The sequence below is a fragment of the Tenebrio molitor genome, chromosome 9, assembly GCF_963966145.1.
Source record: "Tenebrio molitor chromosome 9, icTenMoli1.1, whole genome shotgun sequence".
Classification (NCBI taxonomy): Eukaryota; Metazoa; Arthropoda; class Insecta; order Coleoptera; family Tenebrionidae; genus Tenebrio; species Tenebrio molitor.
The window spans coordinates 2,520,575-2,535,899 of NC_091054.1; the positions used below are offsets into that span (position 1 = coordinate 2,520,575).

The 15,325-nt window shown below is 37.3% G+C and overlaps 3 protein-coding genes across 4 annotated transcripts; all 3 read left to right on the top strand.

Moving 5' to 3' along the window:
- The first annotated feature begins 1,664 nt into the window (after positions 1-1,664).
- LOC138138289 (probable aconitate hydratase, mitochondrial) lies at positions 1,665-8,820 on the top strand. Its single transcript, XM_069058124.1, has 8 exons — positions 1,665-1,808; positions 1,863-2,067; positions 2,323-2,550; positions 4,296-4,566; positions 4,622-4,816; positions 5,890-6,512; positions 7,529-8,061; positions 8,113-8,820. The coding sequence occupies exons 2-8, from the start codon at positions 2,035-2,037 to the stop codon at positions 8,597-8,599; spliced, it is 2,370 nt and encodes a 789-aa protein (XP_068914225.1). The 5' UTR covers positions 1,665-1,808; positions 1,863-2,034; the 3' UTR covers positions 8,600-8,820.
- A 576-nt stretch (positions 8,821-9,396) lies between these two features.
- Positions 9,397-10,492, top strand: LOC138138292 (trypsin-1-like). Its single transcript, XM_069058128.1, has 3 exons — positions 9,397-9,556; positions 9,611-10,123; positions 10,177-10,492. The coding sequence occupies exons 1-3, from the start codon at positions 9,511-9,513 to the stop codon at positions 10,443-10,445; spliced, it is 828 nt and encodes a 275-aa protein (XP_068914229.1). The 5' UTR covers positions 9,397-9,510; the 3' UTR covers positions 10,446-10,492.
- A 92-nt stretch (positions 10,493-10,584) lies between these two features.
- Positions 10,585-13,660, top strand: Ate1 (arginyltransferase 1). 2 transcript variants are annotated; one of them, XM_069058127.1, is made up of 7 exons: positions 10,585-10,817; positions 10,873-10,999; positions 11,099-11,361; positions 11,412-11,668; positions 12,726-12,875; positions 12,946-13,127; positions 13,185-13,660. In XM_069058127.1, the coding sequence occupies exons 1-7, from the start codon at positions 10,727-10,729 to the stop codon at positions 13,582-13,584; spliced, it is 1,470 nt and encodes a 489-aa protein (XP_068914228.1). In that variant the 5' UTR covers positions 10,585-10,726; the 3' UTR covers positions 13,585-13,660. The 2 variants fall into 2 exon arrangements, with proteins under 2 accessions (XP_068914228.1, XP_068914227.1); XM_069058126.1 differs by lacking the exon at positions 12,726-12,875 and adding an exon at positions 12,478-12,639 and having other exon boundaries at positions 10,586-10,817.
- The last annotated feature ends 1,665 nt before the right edge of the window (positions 13,661-15,325 follow it).

Below are 15,325 nucleotides of genomic sequence, written 5' to 3' on the forward strand. Positions count from 1 at the left end.
TAGAAACCAACATAGTCGTCTTGTTTTAATTAATTAATAGTAAATTATCAATTAATATGTAAAAACATAAAATAAAAATGCGAATAGGCAATTATAAATATTTTACATCATCAATTAAGTTATTATTAAATGAACTGTTAAATTAATTGATGTAAAAATTATAATATCATTAATTCTCACACTCAGTCGCTCCCATTTCCGGACAAATAATAGTAATTTCTTTAACGAGTTCTTGTGTAAATTGGACTTTTTTGGCACTCGTGGGCCCACTCATGCCAAAAAAACCCCAATTTACACACGAACGAGGTGAATACAACGTTTTTTTGTTCGACGAGCCCCTCAAAGGCTCCAAATTGCTTAAAATCTTTTTGTTTCGTTTTGACAAGTTGTGACATTTATCAAAATCCGTTCACATAGGAGAAAATTCAGAAATTCTGACAGTATCGAAAAAAAACTACAGCGTATTCAGAAAGGACTGTTTGAGTTGATAGTACCTACTGCACCTGTACCTAGCTGTCAAAAGACGTATCCGGTTGCAATATTGCAAACAGTCGAATAACAAAATGATCTTAATTGTATTGCCAACTTAAACAGTCCTTTTTGATCACCCGGTATATAGACGAGTCTGTACAAGTTTTTGTATTGATTTTCCACGGTTCGTGCTTCAAAAAATTATAATTTGTACCTAAATTAAATGTTTTTTTTTACTTCTAGACATATCTGGATATTAGGACAAATATTGCTAAATCACTGTGAGTACAGAATGTTACGAAATTCACTCTGTAAAATACTAAGCACTTGCTTTATAACATTAAATCATTCCGTTATAAGCATTTTACAATAAAAAAAATCCATGTAATGGAAGCGTTGTATAATTCAGGGTAATTTAATATGGGAAAGTTTGCCAAGATCAAAATAAGAGTTTCATATGACAAAAATTTAATTAATGAGTTCATCTGCATCAAATGAGAGGTATTATTAGATGCAAATTACATAAGATGCTGATTTTTTTTTTGTAATGAAAGCGGAAATTGTACTTTTTTGTACAAATGTGGATATTGTCCAAATTAACTCTCAAATGTATTATGGGTTGCATTTTCAGTTCCGTCGGGCAATGTTACACCTGTATATCAGCTTATCATGTAAATTTGTAGGTGTAATCCTTTAAAACCAAATTTCTCTCATATACATTTTTAATAATACTTTCAGCTGGGAAAATAAAAACATGGATGTTTTAAGTATAAGTAATTCGTTTAATTATGATTATGACTCATTCTAATAATTATAAAATCTATTGATTATACACTTAAAAATCGTTTTGTCCTGAACAAGTAAACTTAGTACCTAGTCTTTTAACATGCTTTAAAGAATTTCCCTCGTGAAAGTTAATTAATTAATTAATTAATTAACGAATTTATTTTCAAATGTCTTCAACTTTTGGCAACGATCACAATGACGTCGTGTGTTGTCAAGACTTTCGAAATAAATTCCACTTCCCAGACCATTTGCCTGTTTTGCAACAGATCAGAGATGAAAAAAATTGCTTAATTGTTATTGTTGCTACTTTTTTATTTATGATTTATTTATTACGTCTTTATCAACGCATTGTAAGTAATATGTACGTAAGTCATTTAGATAATTATATGTTTTATTTAAAAATGTAAAAATAGTCTCTCAAATGTAAATAAGATTACGTTTTACAATGACATTGTTGGGCCACTCGTAGTGTATTGTTGGTTGCCGACTTATCAATTTTGCAACTAATTACAAGTAAACTTCAGTCGCCGTGTCAGACACGAGGACACGACGTAAGTATTTTGTAAAAACAACCCGGAGATGTCGATAAATTTGTATTTTTTTAGAAAATACGCGATAGGAAGCCGCAATTTGAAAACAAGTTATTATTGGAATAGAATTAGTGAATGCGTGCGCATTAGAGCCGACAACTGAGAAGATCAAATTTAGGGTACACACGTAAGAGTGTACTTAACAATAATACATCATTTTCAACTGCATTAAGGCCCTTTTGCAACCATGGCGCACTGTATGCGAGTTTTGCATCGCCAAGTAAGTCAATTTTTTTAATTTTGTCCAAAAAAGTCCTTACAGCCAATCAATGCCAGATGGATTATTTTTATCATTGTGAATGCATAACGTCTTCGTCGATTGGTCACGTGGAAAAAATATTTGGCCCCCAAAAAAACCCACGTACCGATATTTTTTCCTATTTAAAATAGTAACGTCCAAAGTTCACCAATTGAAAAAATTTTCAGTCGATTAAAGCAAAGTCTAGGTAAGTAACAGATTTTTCAATTGTTACAGGGGGGCAAGGCCAGCAGTGTTTTGCTGACCGAAATCCAAATAAGATGTTTCCACGTCTCACCGCTGGCAGCCGCCGCTTCCAAAGTGGCCATGAGCAAGTTCGACAAAGATGGACTGCCATATGACAAACTAGTCAAAAATCTGGAGATAGTGAAAAAGAGGCTCAACAGGCCGCTAACTCTCTCCGAAAAAGTGCTCTATTCGCACTTGTACGAACCTGAAACTCAGGTAATTGACCCACTTTACGATGCCGATTTTGGAGGTTATGACCTTTTGATTACGCGCGAACTGATAACCCCAACTTTTCCGCTTGGTATTTGTAAATAATTATTTTATTAATCATTATTTCAGAAAATGCAGAACTGTTGCATTAAACTGCGTTTATGCGTTGCATTGGGTTACATAATCGATCAAAAAAGTGAGGTTAGGTAATGACTTTCGTGACATTGAGGTGATAGTTTTTGTCCCTCCACAATGTTATCGCACCAATTAATCTCTACGCTATCAGAGGAATTAGTACTTTTGCTTATTAAGCGTAGAGGAATATTTCAGGTTCCACGAATTATTTATTTTGGCATTAAAACATTTTTACGCTCCTTAATGGGATTAACAACTGTTACTTTTAGAAAATTGTAGATACTTAATATCTATTAGTAGATTTCCTCACTTGTGGAAAATGTTATTATTAATGCAGCTCCATTTTGTGGGTTTTTAAATACCGCCCACAGTAATTGTGGAGTAAAAAGAGTATGTTTTTTGTTGCCACTTGAAAGAAATTGAACGCCTACGATTTTCTTGAACGAAAACAGTTGCACTAGCCAAAAATAATTTAACATAAATCTGATAAGAAGTTGGTCTGTGACAAACTATTAAATTAAATTTTCGAATTTTTGTATTTGTTAAAATGACATTACTAATATAACATTAAACTGTCAAATGTAAAAGCCGATGTCACTTTTACTGCCAACATAAATTTAAAGAAATAATAATTTGATATTATAGTGGATAAAAATATTCTATCGTAAATTACAAAATTTAGTACATAATTACATATTTCTAAAGGTAAAGCATTTACACCAAGTACAGAAGCGATTCCAACATTATAAAAGGCGCCTCCTTTCCTAGTAATTTTCACATTATCATGTTTGATTTGATTTTGATTGTTAGTTTGACGTGTGAAATAAAGTCAGATTTTTTCATAAAATTCTATTCCTGGTTAATTTAACCATGGCAAAAAGAAAAAAGGAGGTTTTATTAACAGCTAATTTGAAAATTGCGTTAATTAGATGTAGCCAAGAACTGAAAAATGCCTATCGCGACCTAACCTGTACAGTCTACGCATGACATCGTTACTTTATCAGCCCCTACACTGCTAAAATATGATTGAAGTAAAAATCACACTGCCAAAAATTAAATAATTTGACCTTGACGAGAAAATCCAACGAGAATGAACTTTATTTTGAAGAAAAAGTTACAGGTATTAAGAATTGACAGTTCACATTTTTTATAGAATAATAAAAGTGACATCACACTAAAAAATGCTGGGCTTTTATCGTAGTAAAATTGTCAACAACTAATTTGGAATAAAATGTATCTCCATTAATAAAAGAATTGGTGATAATTTCACATACGATACTTAACCCATCAAATTGCGGACGTTTTGCTTTATTGTAAATAAATCAAAACCTTATCTTTTTTATTACTTGTTTAGTCATTCGCTTTTATAGAACCGTGACTTAATAAAAAAAAAATACGCCTTATTTTCAAAGATCATTTTATTAGAACATTAGAATTCATAATTATGTAGCGCAAACCACAATGATGAAAAAATCAACAGTAGCTTTGCAAAACATGCAATTTCAGGATTTATTTTGTTCTGTACTTTACGTAAAGGAAGATATTTTATGAACTGATGATAAATGATTTGATTTATTTTTCAATTTTAAAATTTGTTCCTGTAACGATATTCGCAGGATATCCAACGCGGAACGTCCTACTTGAGACTACGACCTGACCGCGTGGCCATGCAAGACGCCACCGCACAAATGGCAATGTTACAATTCATCTCGAGCGGTCTGAAAAGAGTCGCCGTACCCAGCACGATCCACTGCGATCACTTGATCGAAGCCCAAACAGGCGGCGTTAAAGATTTAGCTCGCGCCATAGATCTCAACCAAGAAGTTTACAAATTCTTGAGCAGCGCCGGTAACAAGTATGGCGTAGGATTTTGGAAACCCGGCTCAGGTACAAGCTTCTCGAAGCTTACTCGTCCAATTTTGGAAAATCGAAAACATTTCAGGTATCATCCATCAGATCATTTTGGAAAACTACGCCTTCCCGGGTCTTCTCATGATCGGTACCGACTCCCATACACCGAACGGGGGCGGTTTGGGCGGTCTCTGCATCGGAGTTGGCGGCGCCGATGCTGTCGACGTTATGGCTAGTATTCCCTGGGAATTGAAGTGTCCGCAAGTGATCGGAGTTAAATTAACTGGTAAGTAGAAAGATCAGAACGTAACAAAAATGAAAAACTGACGTCTTTTTTTTTTGTTTCTTTTGCTTTCATTTTTCTTTTCAAAGAAAAAATTTCTCTGTTCTATTTATTTCATTCGTGACCCTTATTTCTCACCGTCTTTCTTTAAATAAAGTTTGGATTGTCTTTAGCTATTTTGTTCCTTGTAAATCTCCCTTGATCAGGTTTGAGGTTATATCAATAATTATTAATTTTCAAATGTCTGAAAAGTTTCAAGTGTAAGCAAATTTTATACCAAAAACAAGAAACAAAGCTGTCCAGATCCTTGTTTTCGGAAACTTATTTTATTTTTTATTTTAAATTAAGTAGCGCAAGCGCTTTCACATCAAAGTGGCTGACATACAATTGACGAATTGACATTTTACGTTACCAACCTAAATAACTAGTTGCTCATACCAACATGACAACGTTTTGAAAAAAAAAGAACTTTATTCTTTCGCCTTTCCAATTACATTTTTCTTTTACATGTCCTATCTCTCCTTTTTTCTATACCATCTAATTTTTTATGTATTGTTTTCGATTCATTCGTTCATTTCTACCACAATGCAGCACACTCTTTCTTCTTTCGCCGAAAGTCTGCATTTTTACTTACACCGTCTTCAATATTCTCGTCCTCAAATAACCTTGCCTTCACTGTGCTTTTTTGTCGCAAATTCTTTATTCAATTTGTTTTTTATCTTCACTCTCTATTTTTACCTAACTACCGAAGAAAGAAAGGTAATGTGCTTGGATGTAATGTGTGTTTTTTTCTATGTTAGTGCACCTCAGTAGCCTTAAAAACTCAACCGATTTCGATGGTACTTTCACGTTTGGATAGCTCACTTATCCAGGAGTGACGTAGCTAATTTTTTTACAAATTTATTTTATATTTTACCTGCTTTTTTTTATTTTCCCATTTCTTTGTATCTTATTTTTTCTTAGAATGTTAACGATTTAATTTTTGTCTTATAATTATTTGTCCTTTCCCTTTTCTATTTTCATTTTCAAACTTACACTTTCTTTTCTCATTTGGTCATGAAACCATGTCACTTTAGGTAAACTGAAAGGCTGGACTTCCCCCAAAGACGTCATCTTGAAGGTGGCCGACATCCTGACCGTCAAAGGCGGCACCGGCGCCATCGTCGAATACTTCGGCCCCGGCGTCAATTCCATCTCCTGCACCGGAATGGGCACGATCTGCAACATGGGTGCCGAGATCGGCGCCACCACTTCAATCTTTCCCTACAACAGTCGCATGCGCGACTACCTCAACGCCACCAAACGTGCAGCAATCGCCGGCGAAGCCGACAAGGTCGAATCTGTACTGTTGAACTCGGACGAAGGGGCCAAATACGACCAAGTGATCGAGATCAACCTCGACACTCTGGAACCGCACGTCAACGGACCTTTCACACCCGACTTGGCCAATCCGATCAGCAAATTGGGAGCCGCAGCTAAGAAGAACGGGTGGCCCAACGACATCAGAGTCGGCTTGATCGGATCTTGCACGAACAGCTCCTACGAAGACATGGGTCGCTGTGCGAGCATCGTGAAGGAAGCGATGCAGCACGGATTGAAGTCGAAGATTCCGTTCAACGTCACGCCAGGCTCGGAACAAATCAGGGCTACGATCGAGAGGGATGGGATTGCGCAAATTTTGAGAGATTTTGGGGGCACGGTGAGTAGAGCGATTCCATCGGACAAAGCGTTAAAAATAGCCCCGTTCATTCTGATCAAAGTGTTGTTTACGTTATTGGATAATGCGTGGCCAAACGGAAGGACCTTGAAATTTGGGTCGCCAAAAGAATCAATTACGTAGTCGAAACGATAATGCCGTCTGATGATAAAAAAGAGACCACTGTGTCATTTTATTAACACATGGAAGTCCAAAGTGTACTACTGATTAAAAATCGGAATCGCTGAAACATACGTAAAGCGTTAATAAACAAAAATAAAGCTTCACCACATCGTTCACTGTAAATTAAAATTTCGTCTTTTCTGTTGAAAAGTGTAGTTTGAGTCATCCCCGCAGAGCGCTAGCGCACGGGCGCTTTTTGGGGATATTATTCGTATTAAGTTTTTGTCACTGAAAATGTTTCTTGTTCCAATGACATTTCGAATTTGAAGTGAAAAAACTCTTTCGTTTTTGTTGCTTTGAAGTTAAATTCGTGAATCTTTTCCTTATTGTTCGTTGTTTTTGTGTTTAGTGCTGTTATTGGTCTTCGTTACATCGCGCATTGATTATTATTTAAGCGAGAAGCGGCCGTTTTGTAACGCGGCGGAAATTGGCTTTTTCTCGGAAACATTTTCATAATGCATTTTTAATGAAATGAACAGGCCGGTTATAATACCGCAAGTCGTGCATAATTCATTATAAATGTGCATGTTAGGCGTCTTTGGAAAGCTGATTTTATTTTGGTAACCCCGGCTAAAGGCCCGCATCTAGTGTTTTGTTTTGTTATGGTTGCCAGCCATGTTGTCCAGTCTGAACAATTAATTTGTATTTTCCGTGGAATTTATGAACAATAAACAAATTTTGAGTAAAATCGTATCATTTTGAGGTTAGAATCGGGGGCTAATCGCTCGGGCTCGTGTCATTACTGTCATTTGTCAACGGCTTGTAACTTTTCCGTCACTTCCATTGCCTCCTAGGTGCACATTTATAATACATGGGGTATGTTTTTCGATTGACAGGTGCTTGCCAACGCTTGTGGCCCTTGCATCGGTCAGTGGGACCGCAAAGACGTGAAAAAAGGCGAGAAGAACACCATCGTAACATCCTACAACCGCAACTTCACCGGTCGCAACGACGCCAACCCCGCGACTCACGCTTTCGTGACTTCCCCAGAATTAGTAACAGCACTGAGTATCGCCGGTCGTTTGGATTTCGATCCCACCAAAGACGAATTGACCGGAGCCGACGGAAAGAAATTCAAACTGAGTTCACCGTTCGGTGACGAACTTCCCACGAAAGGATTCGATCCCGGACAGAACACGTACGAAGAACCCGTCACAGACGGCAGCACCGTCAAAGTAGACGTCAGTCCCAAGTCGCAAAGATTGCAGCTCTTGGAACCCTTTGACAAGTGGAACGGCAAAGATTTGGAAAATTTGGTCGTCTTGATCAAAGTGAAAGGGAAGTGCACCACGGATCACATCTCGGCTGCGGGACCCTGGTTGAAATACCGCGGCCACCTCGATAATATTTCCAACAACATGTTCATCGGGTAAGTTGACGTGCATCACATGGCGAAACGTCCGTTTTTGTTGTTTTGAAGGGCCACGAACGCAGAGAACGGCGAGATGAACAAGATCAAGAACCAGCTGACGGGAGAATGGGGTGCCGTCCCCGACGTGGCGCGCCACTACAAGGCCAACAAAGTGGGGTGGGTGGCCATCGGCGACGACAACTACGGCGAGGGGAGCTCCAGGGAGCACGCCGCACTCGAACCCAGACACTTGGGAGGACGCGCCATCATCGTGAAATCTTTCGCGCGCATCCACGAAACCAACCTTAAAAAACAGGGACTCTTGCCTTTGACATTCGCGAATCCTAGTGATTACGATAAGATCCAACCCACCGATAAGATTGCTCTTAGAGGTCTGGCAAATCTGTCGCCCGGAAAACAGGTCGAGTGCGAGGTCAAACACGCGGACGGGAAAGTAGACAAGATCATGCTGAACCACTCGCTTAACGAGCTGCAAATCGGCTGGTTCAAAGCGGGAAGTGCACTCAATCGCATGAAGGAAATCGCAGCAGCTTAAGTGGCTTTTATTGTAGATGAAATGATATATTCTCAATTGAAATTGATTTTATGAATTTTATGTAATTCGTATGTATCAACTTGTTTCAAACAGGTACTTTTGTACCTTCCGGTTATAGTGTCGGTTTTTCAATTTCTGCTGTATATAGTTCTTAATTTTTCAAATTGTTTTTGTGCAGGACATTGTAATAAAATAATTGACAATAATAGATGTTATTTATATTTTTTGTTTTACTACGGTAAGTAAAATCGCCCAAACATCGTTAAAAAAGAAATTTTGACATATCTACAAAACTAAATGATTTATTTTTAGCCCCACCGACCTATTTTCCTCGTTTCCCGCTTGTCAGGCACAAAAAGATTAACTTACCGAAAAAAAGTATCGTTTTTACCTCTTGTTGTATAATAGTTTTTATAGAGCACGACGAGCACAGCGAGAAGTGCTATGACGCAAACAAGTGTGACAAAATGGCTTATAAAACGAGTGTAATAAATTACTGTTATACAACAAGAAGTAAAAACTATAATACTATATATTTGGAAGCAATTATGAAAGCATTGAGATCAAGCTTCCTGGGTAATAACTTACGGTACTTTGGTCTCCATCACGTGAGACGACTGAAGTACCTTTTCTTCGTTCATCATAAGATCAACGGATCACTATCTAAGAAAAACAAAGGAAACTGTTTCCAGGCGTAATAGAATAAATGGAACAACAAAAATTTAAACCTGAAAACCGTATCTCTGAAATACATCGATATCTTCAAGTACTACAATCTGAAAACAATGAAGCCCACAGAAGATCTTTGAAGATAATCGGGATTATCTGACGCACGCAACAACTATAAATTTGAAAATCTTTAAATAGGCGATAGAGAATCAAACTAATTCATTTGTAAAGTGTCCTACACTATGAAGACATTTCTGTTGGTAACGCTCTTGGTGGCCACTGCTTCGGGTAGTTAAAAAAGTCGCGTAAAAGTCAGATGTGATACTTTACAATGCATTCTAGCAACCCTACCAAAGATCGGACTGTTCCATCCCCGCGAACGCATCATCAACGGCCAAGATGCCGCTGACGGTCAATTCCCCTACCAAATTTCCTACCAATGGGGACTTCTCGGCTTCTACCAGCACGTCTGCGGAGGCTCCATCATCTCCCCCACCTGGATCCTCACCGCCGGTCATTGCGTAACCGAAGTACCCGCCCTCGGAGAGTACAAAATAATCGCCGGAATCACAGGACTCAACGAAAACAACGCCGACAAACAGGAAATTAATGTTATCGACAAGATCGTCCACCCCAACTTCAACGGTGGTGTAGGACCCAACGACGTCGCCCTCCTCCGTCTCGCCACACCTTTGGAGTTTAACGACAGAGTGCAACCCATCAGTCTTCCCGCTGCCGATTCTGAGCCTTCCGGAGACACGGTTTTGTCCGGATGGGGCTCAATCTCCACCAGCGAATTTCCTGAGATGCCCAACCAATTGCAAACCGCTGACCTCCCGCTCCTTTCACTTGATGGTAACTTACTAGAACCGCTCAACACATTTTTACACAAAGTTTCTTTTATTTAGACTGTAGCGCGGCAATAGATGCGCTTCTTGAGCCCGGTGAAGAGAATCCACTTTCTGCAGAGTCAAATGTTTGCACTGGACCTCTTTCTGGTGGCACTGGTGCTTGTTCTGGTGACAGTGGTGGTCCGCTGGCCCAGGACGATACCGTCATTGGAATCGTCTCTTGGGGATTCACACCTTGCGGGTCCGAGGGGGCACCTTCAGTATACACCAAAGTTAGCAACTTTATTGACTTTATCAACGAGAACGTCTCCGATTTGCCTAAATAACTAGTCTTTCATAATTCCAATAATTAAATATATTTCTTAATACATAATTTTCATTGAATTATTATTTAGCAATTCCCAGAAACGACCTATTGACCATTCTGGACTTTAAATTCGGCGCTTTCTTGTCGCCACGTCCTACTCTTTGTTACGTCACTGGTTTCAAGAAAGATAATGATCTGTATGTCATAGACGTACTTGTGATGTTTAAACCCAGTCATAACAAAGAGTTGGTCGTCAAACAACGATAAAGTGAGCATTGTGTTGGTTGAAATAACATCAAAATGGGGGACAGAAGTTTTGTTTACTGGTATTCAACTCTTGAGAGGCATTTGTGTGGTTATTGCAAAAACGAACAGGGAAACGTGTCTCATGGTAATGATGACTTCATGATTCAACGTTTTTATCGTACTTGAATCGTTTTTTTAAGGAATGTGGGCAAAAACCCTCACTGTTGAAGACTACCAAAATTTGATTGACAGAGGATGGAGGAGGTCTGGAAATTATTGCTACAAACCCCTCATGAACGAGATTTGTTGTCCAATGTACACAATCAAGTACGACTTTCGTCAATTATAATTTAAATAGATTTGTAGAAATGAGTTTGAGGTTATGTTATGTCATTTTGACAGGTTATGAAACTGTCACATTTTCAGGTGCAACGTTTTGAATTTCCAATTGTCCAAGTCGCAGAAGAAGGTTGTAAAAAAATTTAACAAGTTTCTGAAAGATGGGGTTTTAAATAAAAATGAAAATCATCCAGTAGCGACCGAAAATTCTGATAACATTGCAGAGTTTTTCCATAAAGAGGCACCTGCACACTTAAGTCAAGAGCTTCATGATAGTAATCTCTTGTTAGAGAGTGATAAAACAGTTGTATCAGACACAGATAATCAAAGTACTAGTCAGTCTGAGCACAGTAATTATGTGATGTAGGTCAAGTGGCAATGATTTGACAATTTGTTTTAGATGCTGTGTTAAGTAAGTCAGAGGTTAGAAATGCTCCTGCAGCAAAAAGTAGTGTTGAGACGCCAAAAACTGGTGTTGGAGCAGATCCCAACAAGCCACCATGCAAAAAAGCTAAAGTCCTCAGGATGGAGAGGAAGAAGGAGAAGTTACTTAAGCGTGGGATGAGTTTGGAGAAGATTAATGTGAAGAATAATGAACAGAAGACAGTAGAGGAGTTCCTGAATGATGTCTCACAAGATAATCAGCATAAATTAAAGGTAGAATAAAAAAAATATGGTCAAGTGGCCCAGGAAGTGTCAAACCATATACAGGTTAATTCATAAGTAATTATGAGCCTAACAAAATTTATGATGCAACCAACAATACACACCTCCCATGTGACTAAAAATTGCACATAATCGGTGCAAATGTAATGTTGGTTGCATCACGAATTTCGTTAGGCTCATTCGTGAATCACGTTGTAATAATATTTATTCACTGAACAAGCATTATTTGAATTATTTTCTTTTGCAAGAAACGGTTCTTTTTAGAACTGAACAATGAAAATGTTCTTGAGTGTGACGTGATGGTTTTTCTTTAATGATTTAATCTAAGATAAAGTGATTATCAAAGTGAGTTTTTCTATTTTGCGTTCGTAACAAAACTGTTACGATACCAAAAACAGTGTCGCAACTCGTAATAGCTGGAAGCGGTTTCAGTTGTTTTTTGCCAACCATCATAAAATTCCCCAGAATTTTAAAATTGTTACGTTTGATATAAAAACGGCTCCAAAAGGTGCAAATTAGAAAGAATTGTATAAAAAAAACTTGTTACATAAAGCGTTTATTCCATTTGTCTTGGACTTGTGAAATAAACACTTATGAAACTCGTTTTTTACTATAGTGCGTATTATACCATGTGACGGAAATTTCAAAGCACACTAACTAAAATCCCCCATATACATTTGAAAAGAAAACCAAAGCTTGCTTGACCAATTTTTTTTTTTAATACTTTTGAGATAACACTTACATTTTTGTTTTAATTTTTATGCTCTTGGCTCTTGGTAGAATAGTTATTCTTTTCTCAGCTTGAGTTGATCAATACGGGTCGCCACGGCAAGGAGTGGGAAAAATTGAAAAGAATCGAATTTGCCTTGTACAAAAAATATCAAATGTGTGTTCATAACGATCCGCCTGAAAAGTGTACAATGGAGGGTTTTCTAAGATTTCTAGTAAACTCGCCACTTCAGGTATCAGTTTGAGAGTACGAGTTTGAAAGCAGAGTAAAAGAATAACTGTCAAAGTTCGCTTGTAGTAACTTGTGATTTAATCGCAGATCACTCTAGAACAAATCCACGAAAACCACAAACATTTCCGATTAACTGCCGATTTGTTTGCAAAGTATCAAATTTCCGTGCATAACGAGACTCCCGACGATTGTGATGACATTCAGTATGTCAATTTCTTAATTGATTCGCCTCTGCAGGTATGTTTTGCTCTGTTTTGAAACTTGTTTGTGGCAAAAAGCGGACTGGAGTTAAACATTTGGATTTTAGCATGTAAGGTTTACTAAGGAATCAGAGGTGGGATTCGGATCGTTCCACCAACTCTATTGGCTAGATGACAAACTCATAGCGGTGGGAGTTATCGACATTCTCCCAAAATGTGTGAGTGCTGTGTATTTTTTTTACGATCCTGATTACAGAGATCTCACTCTGGGGACGTACGGGTCGTTACGGTAACAACTTCCGGTGCTTTCCCTTCCTCTAATTTCTTTCACACGTCATTATTTTAGTGAAGTTGAATTTGCTAGGAGCCTGCATCAGATGGTACCGTCCATAGAGAACTACTACATGGGTTTCTACATACATTCTTGCCCGAAGATGAGGTACAAGGGTAAACTGACACCGTCGTTTCTTCTTTGCCCCGAAACTTACCACTGGATCCCCATCGAAAAGTGTGTACCGAAACTCGAAGTCAGTAAATATTCCAGGTTGGAAGACGACGACACCGCCGTCGACGAAAATCTATGTTCCGGTAGAGATTTAGACGAAACTAAAATTTTGTACAACAGAAAACTTGTACTTTTGAAGCAGTACAAAAGGAAGTACAATGTCCAGAGTTTGTTTGAAACAATTGGACAGTTGATTGGTCAAAAATGTTCAAAATCGATCATTTTTATTGGTGATAATTGATGTAATTAAATACATTTTTATTTATTGTGATGCGAAAGATTTTGCTTTATTTGTAAATAAAGTCGCTTATACCAGTTTTGTAATGTTTATTTCTTGTAGCAAAACACAGCGTGATTCGCGAGGAATACTGAGCCTGACCTGACCAAATTCTTGATGCAATCAACAATACATTTTCGCAACTTTGCGAAACTTAAAAAAAAATGCGTATCGACCATTATTGTCATTTTTTGTCATAGACAGAAGTAACTGAAATATCAACGCAGTATTATATTATTGTACAGAACGAGTGTCACAGTGCGTCTTATAAACCGAGTGTAATATTGGTAATATTTTTTCTACTTTGGTGTTGCATTATTTTGATAAAAACTCAAAAAACTTATGAAATAATCTAGGGACTTTTGTGTGGCAAGAGTTATGGTGGCATTTCTGTGAAATTTATGTTAAATTTCAGGAGCTCGCTAGAGATGCCGGACGCCGGCCAACTTGCTATTACAGCAGTACCAACGTCATACGTATTAAAAAAAAAAAAAAAACCGTTTCACAAAAAGTTCCTTTATTTTGTAATTTGCCTCCATTTTGATTCTCTAGTAGACATATTAACGAACGCGACGTCATCATCTGGGATGTCCTTATAGCCATTATTTCACGGAACATTTTACGAAAATTTTTAGGTTGGCAAAGCTTGATCCGTCATGCGTGTCAGTTTAAATTACAAAATGTGCAAAGAATTATTTAACTATCAGGATTTATTAGACAACAAATTCGCGACCGTATTTTTCACGTATTTCAGCGGGCGTACATGAAAGATTATCTTCCATATTCGTGTTTTGTGACAGAATTAAGCGACTTTTAAAATTAAGACATTACCAACCGCCACACAAAATCCGTAATCCCTAAATCGAGGAAAGTAAACATTTTTTGTTTAAAAAGGGCAAATTACAAAAAATAGTATACAAAATTCGTTTCACAAGACCTTGAAGCACTCATTCTTTAAAATAACTCGTAGCTACGCTAAGTACTCGTTTTTTAATCTTGAATTCTTGCTTCAAGACTGGTCTTATGAAACTTGTCTTTTAATATAAGCGGAATCTGACTCAGACAGGTATGGGAAGCGATTTTCAATTTTGGTTATTGTTTAGTTTTTACCTGTTTTCAGTTTGTCTGTTTTTCTTTATGTTTTTTATAAACTTGATTAAATTGCTCCAGTTCTTTTAGTTGCTGCATTTCGTTTCAAAACATTTTTAGTTCAATGATTAAAAAGGAAAACATAACCTAAATATATTTTATTATTTTGTAACTAGATTTTGACGTGGTACACTCTAGTTAAAAATGTTTATACCCAAGTACAGACAAAACAAGCAGTTTTTTTAATTTACTATACGTAGAATTTAGTGCTTTTTATGTCAACCAATCTCTCGCTGGACAAACTTTACCAAAGTAGAAAAAGATGTTTTAATAAGGAAAAGGAACAAAACATAAAAATCAAGCTGCATTTTTACGATTGTGATGATTTCGTAAATATGCAACACATAATACAAGGAAATGACAGCTACGGGTAAATCTGTGGAGTAGAACTTGTGGCCAATTTTACTAATTAGTTTCCAGGTTTAGCGGTCTGTTATGTACATATGTATAAATGCCTTCATTTCGTTACTAATCGCAATTTAAAAAAAAATATGTGTATTTTTTTCGAAAAGCTCAATGGCCAAGAAAATATTTCCATTCAAAACTTTTAGCACTT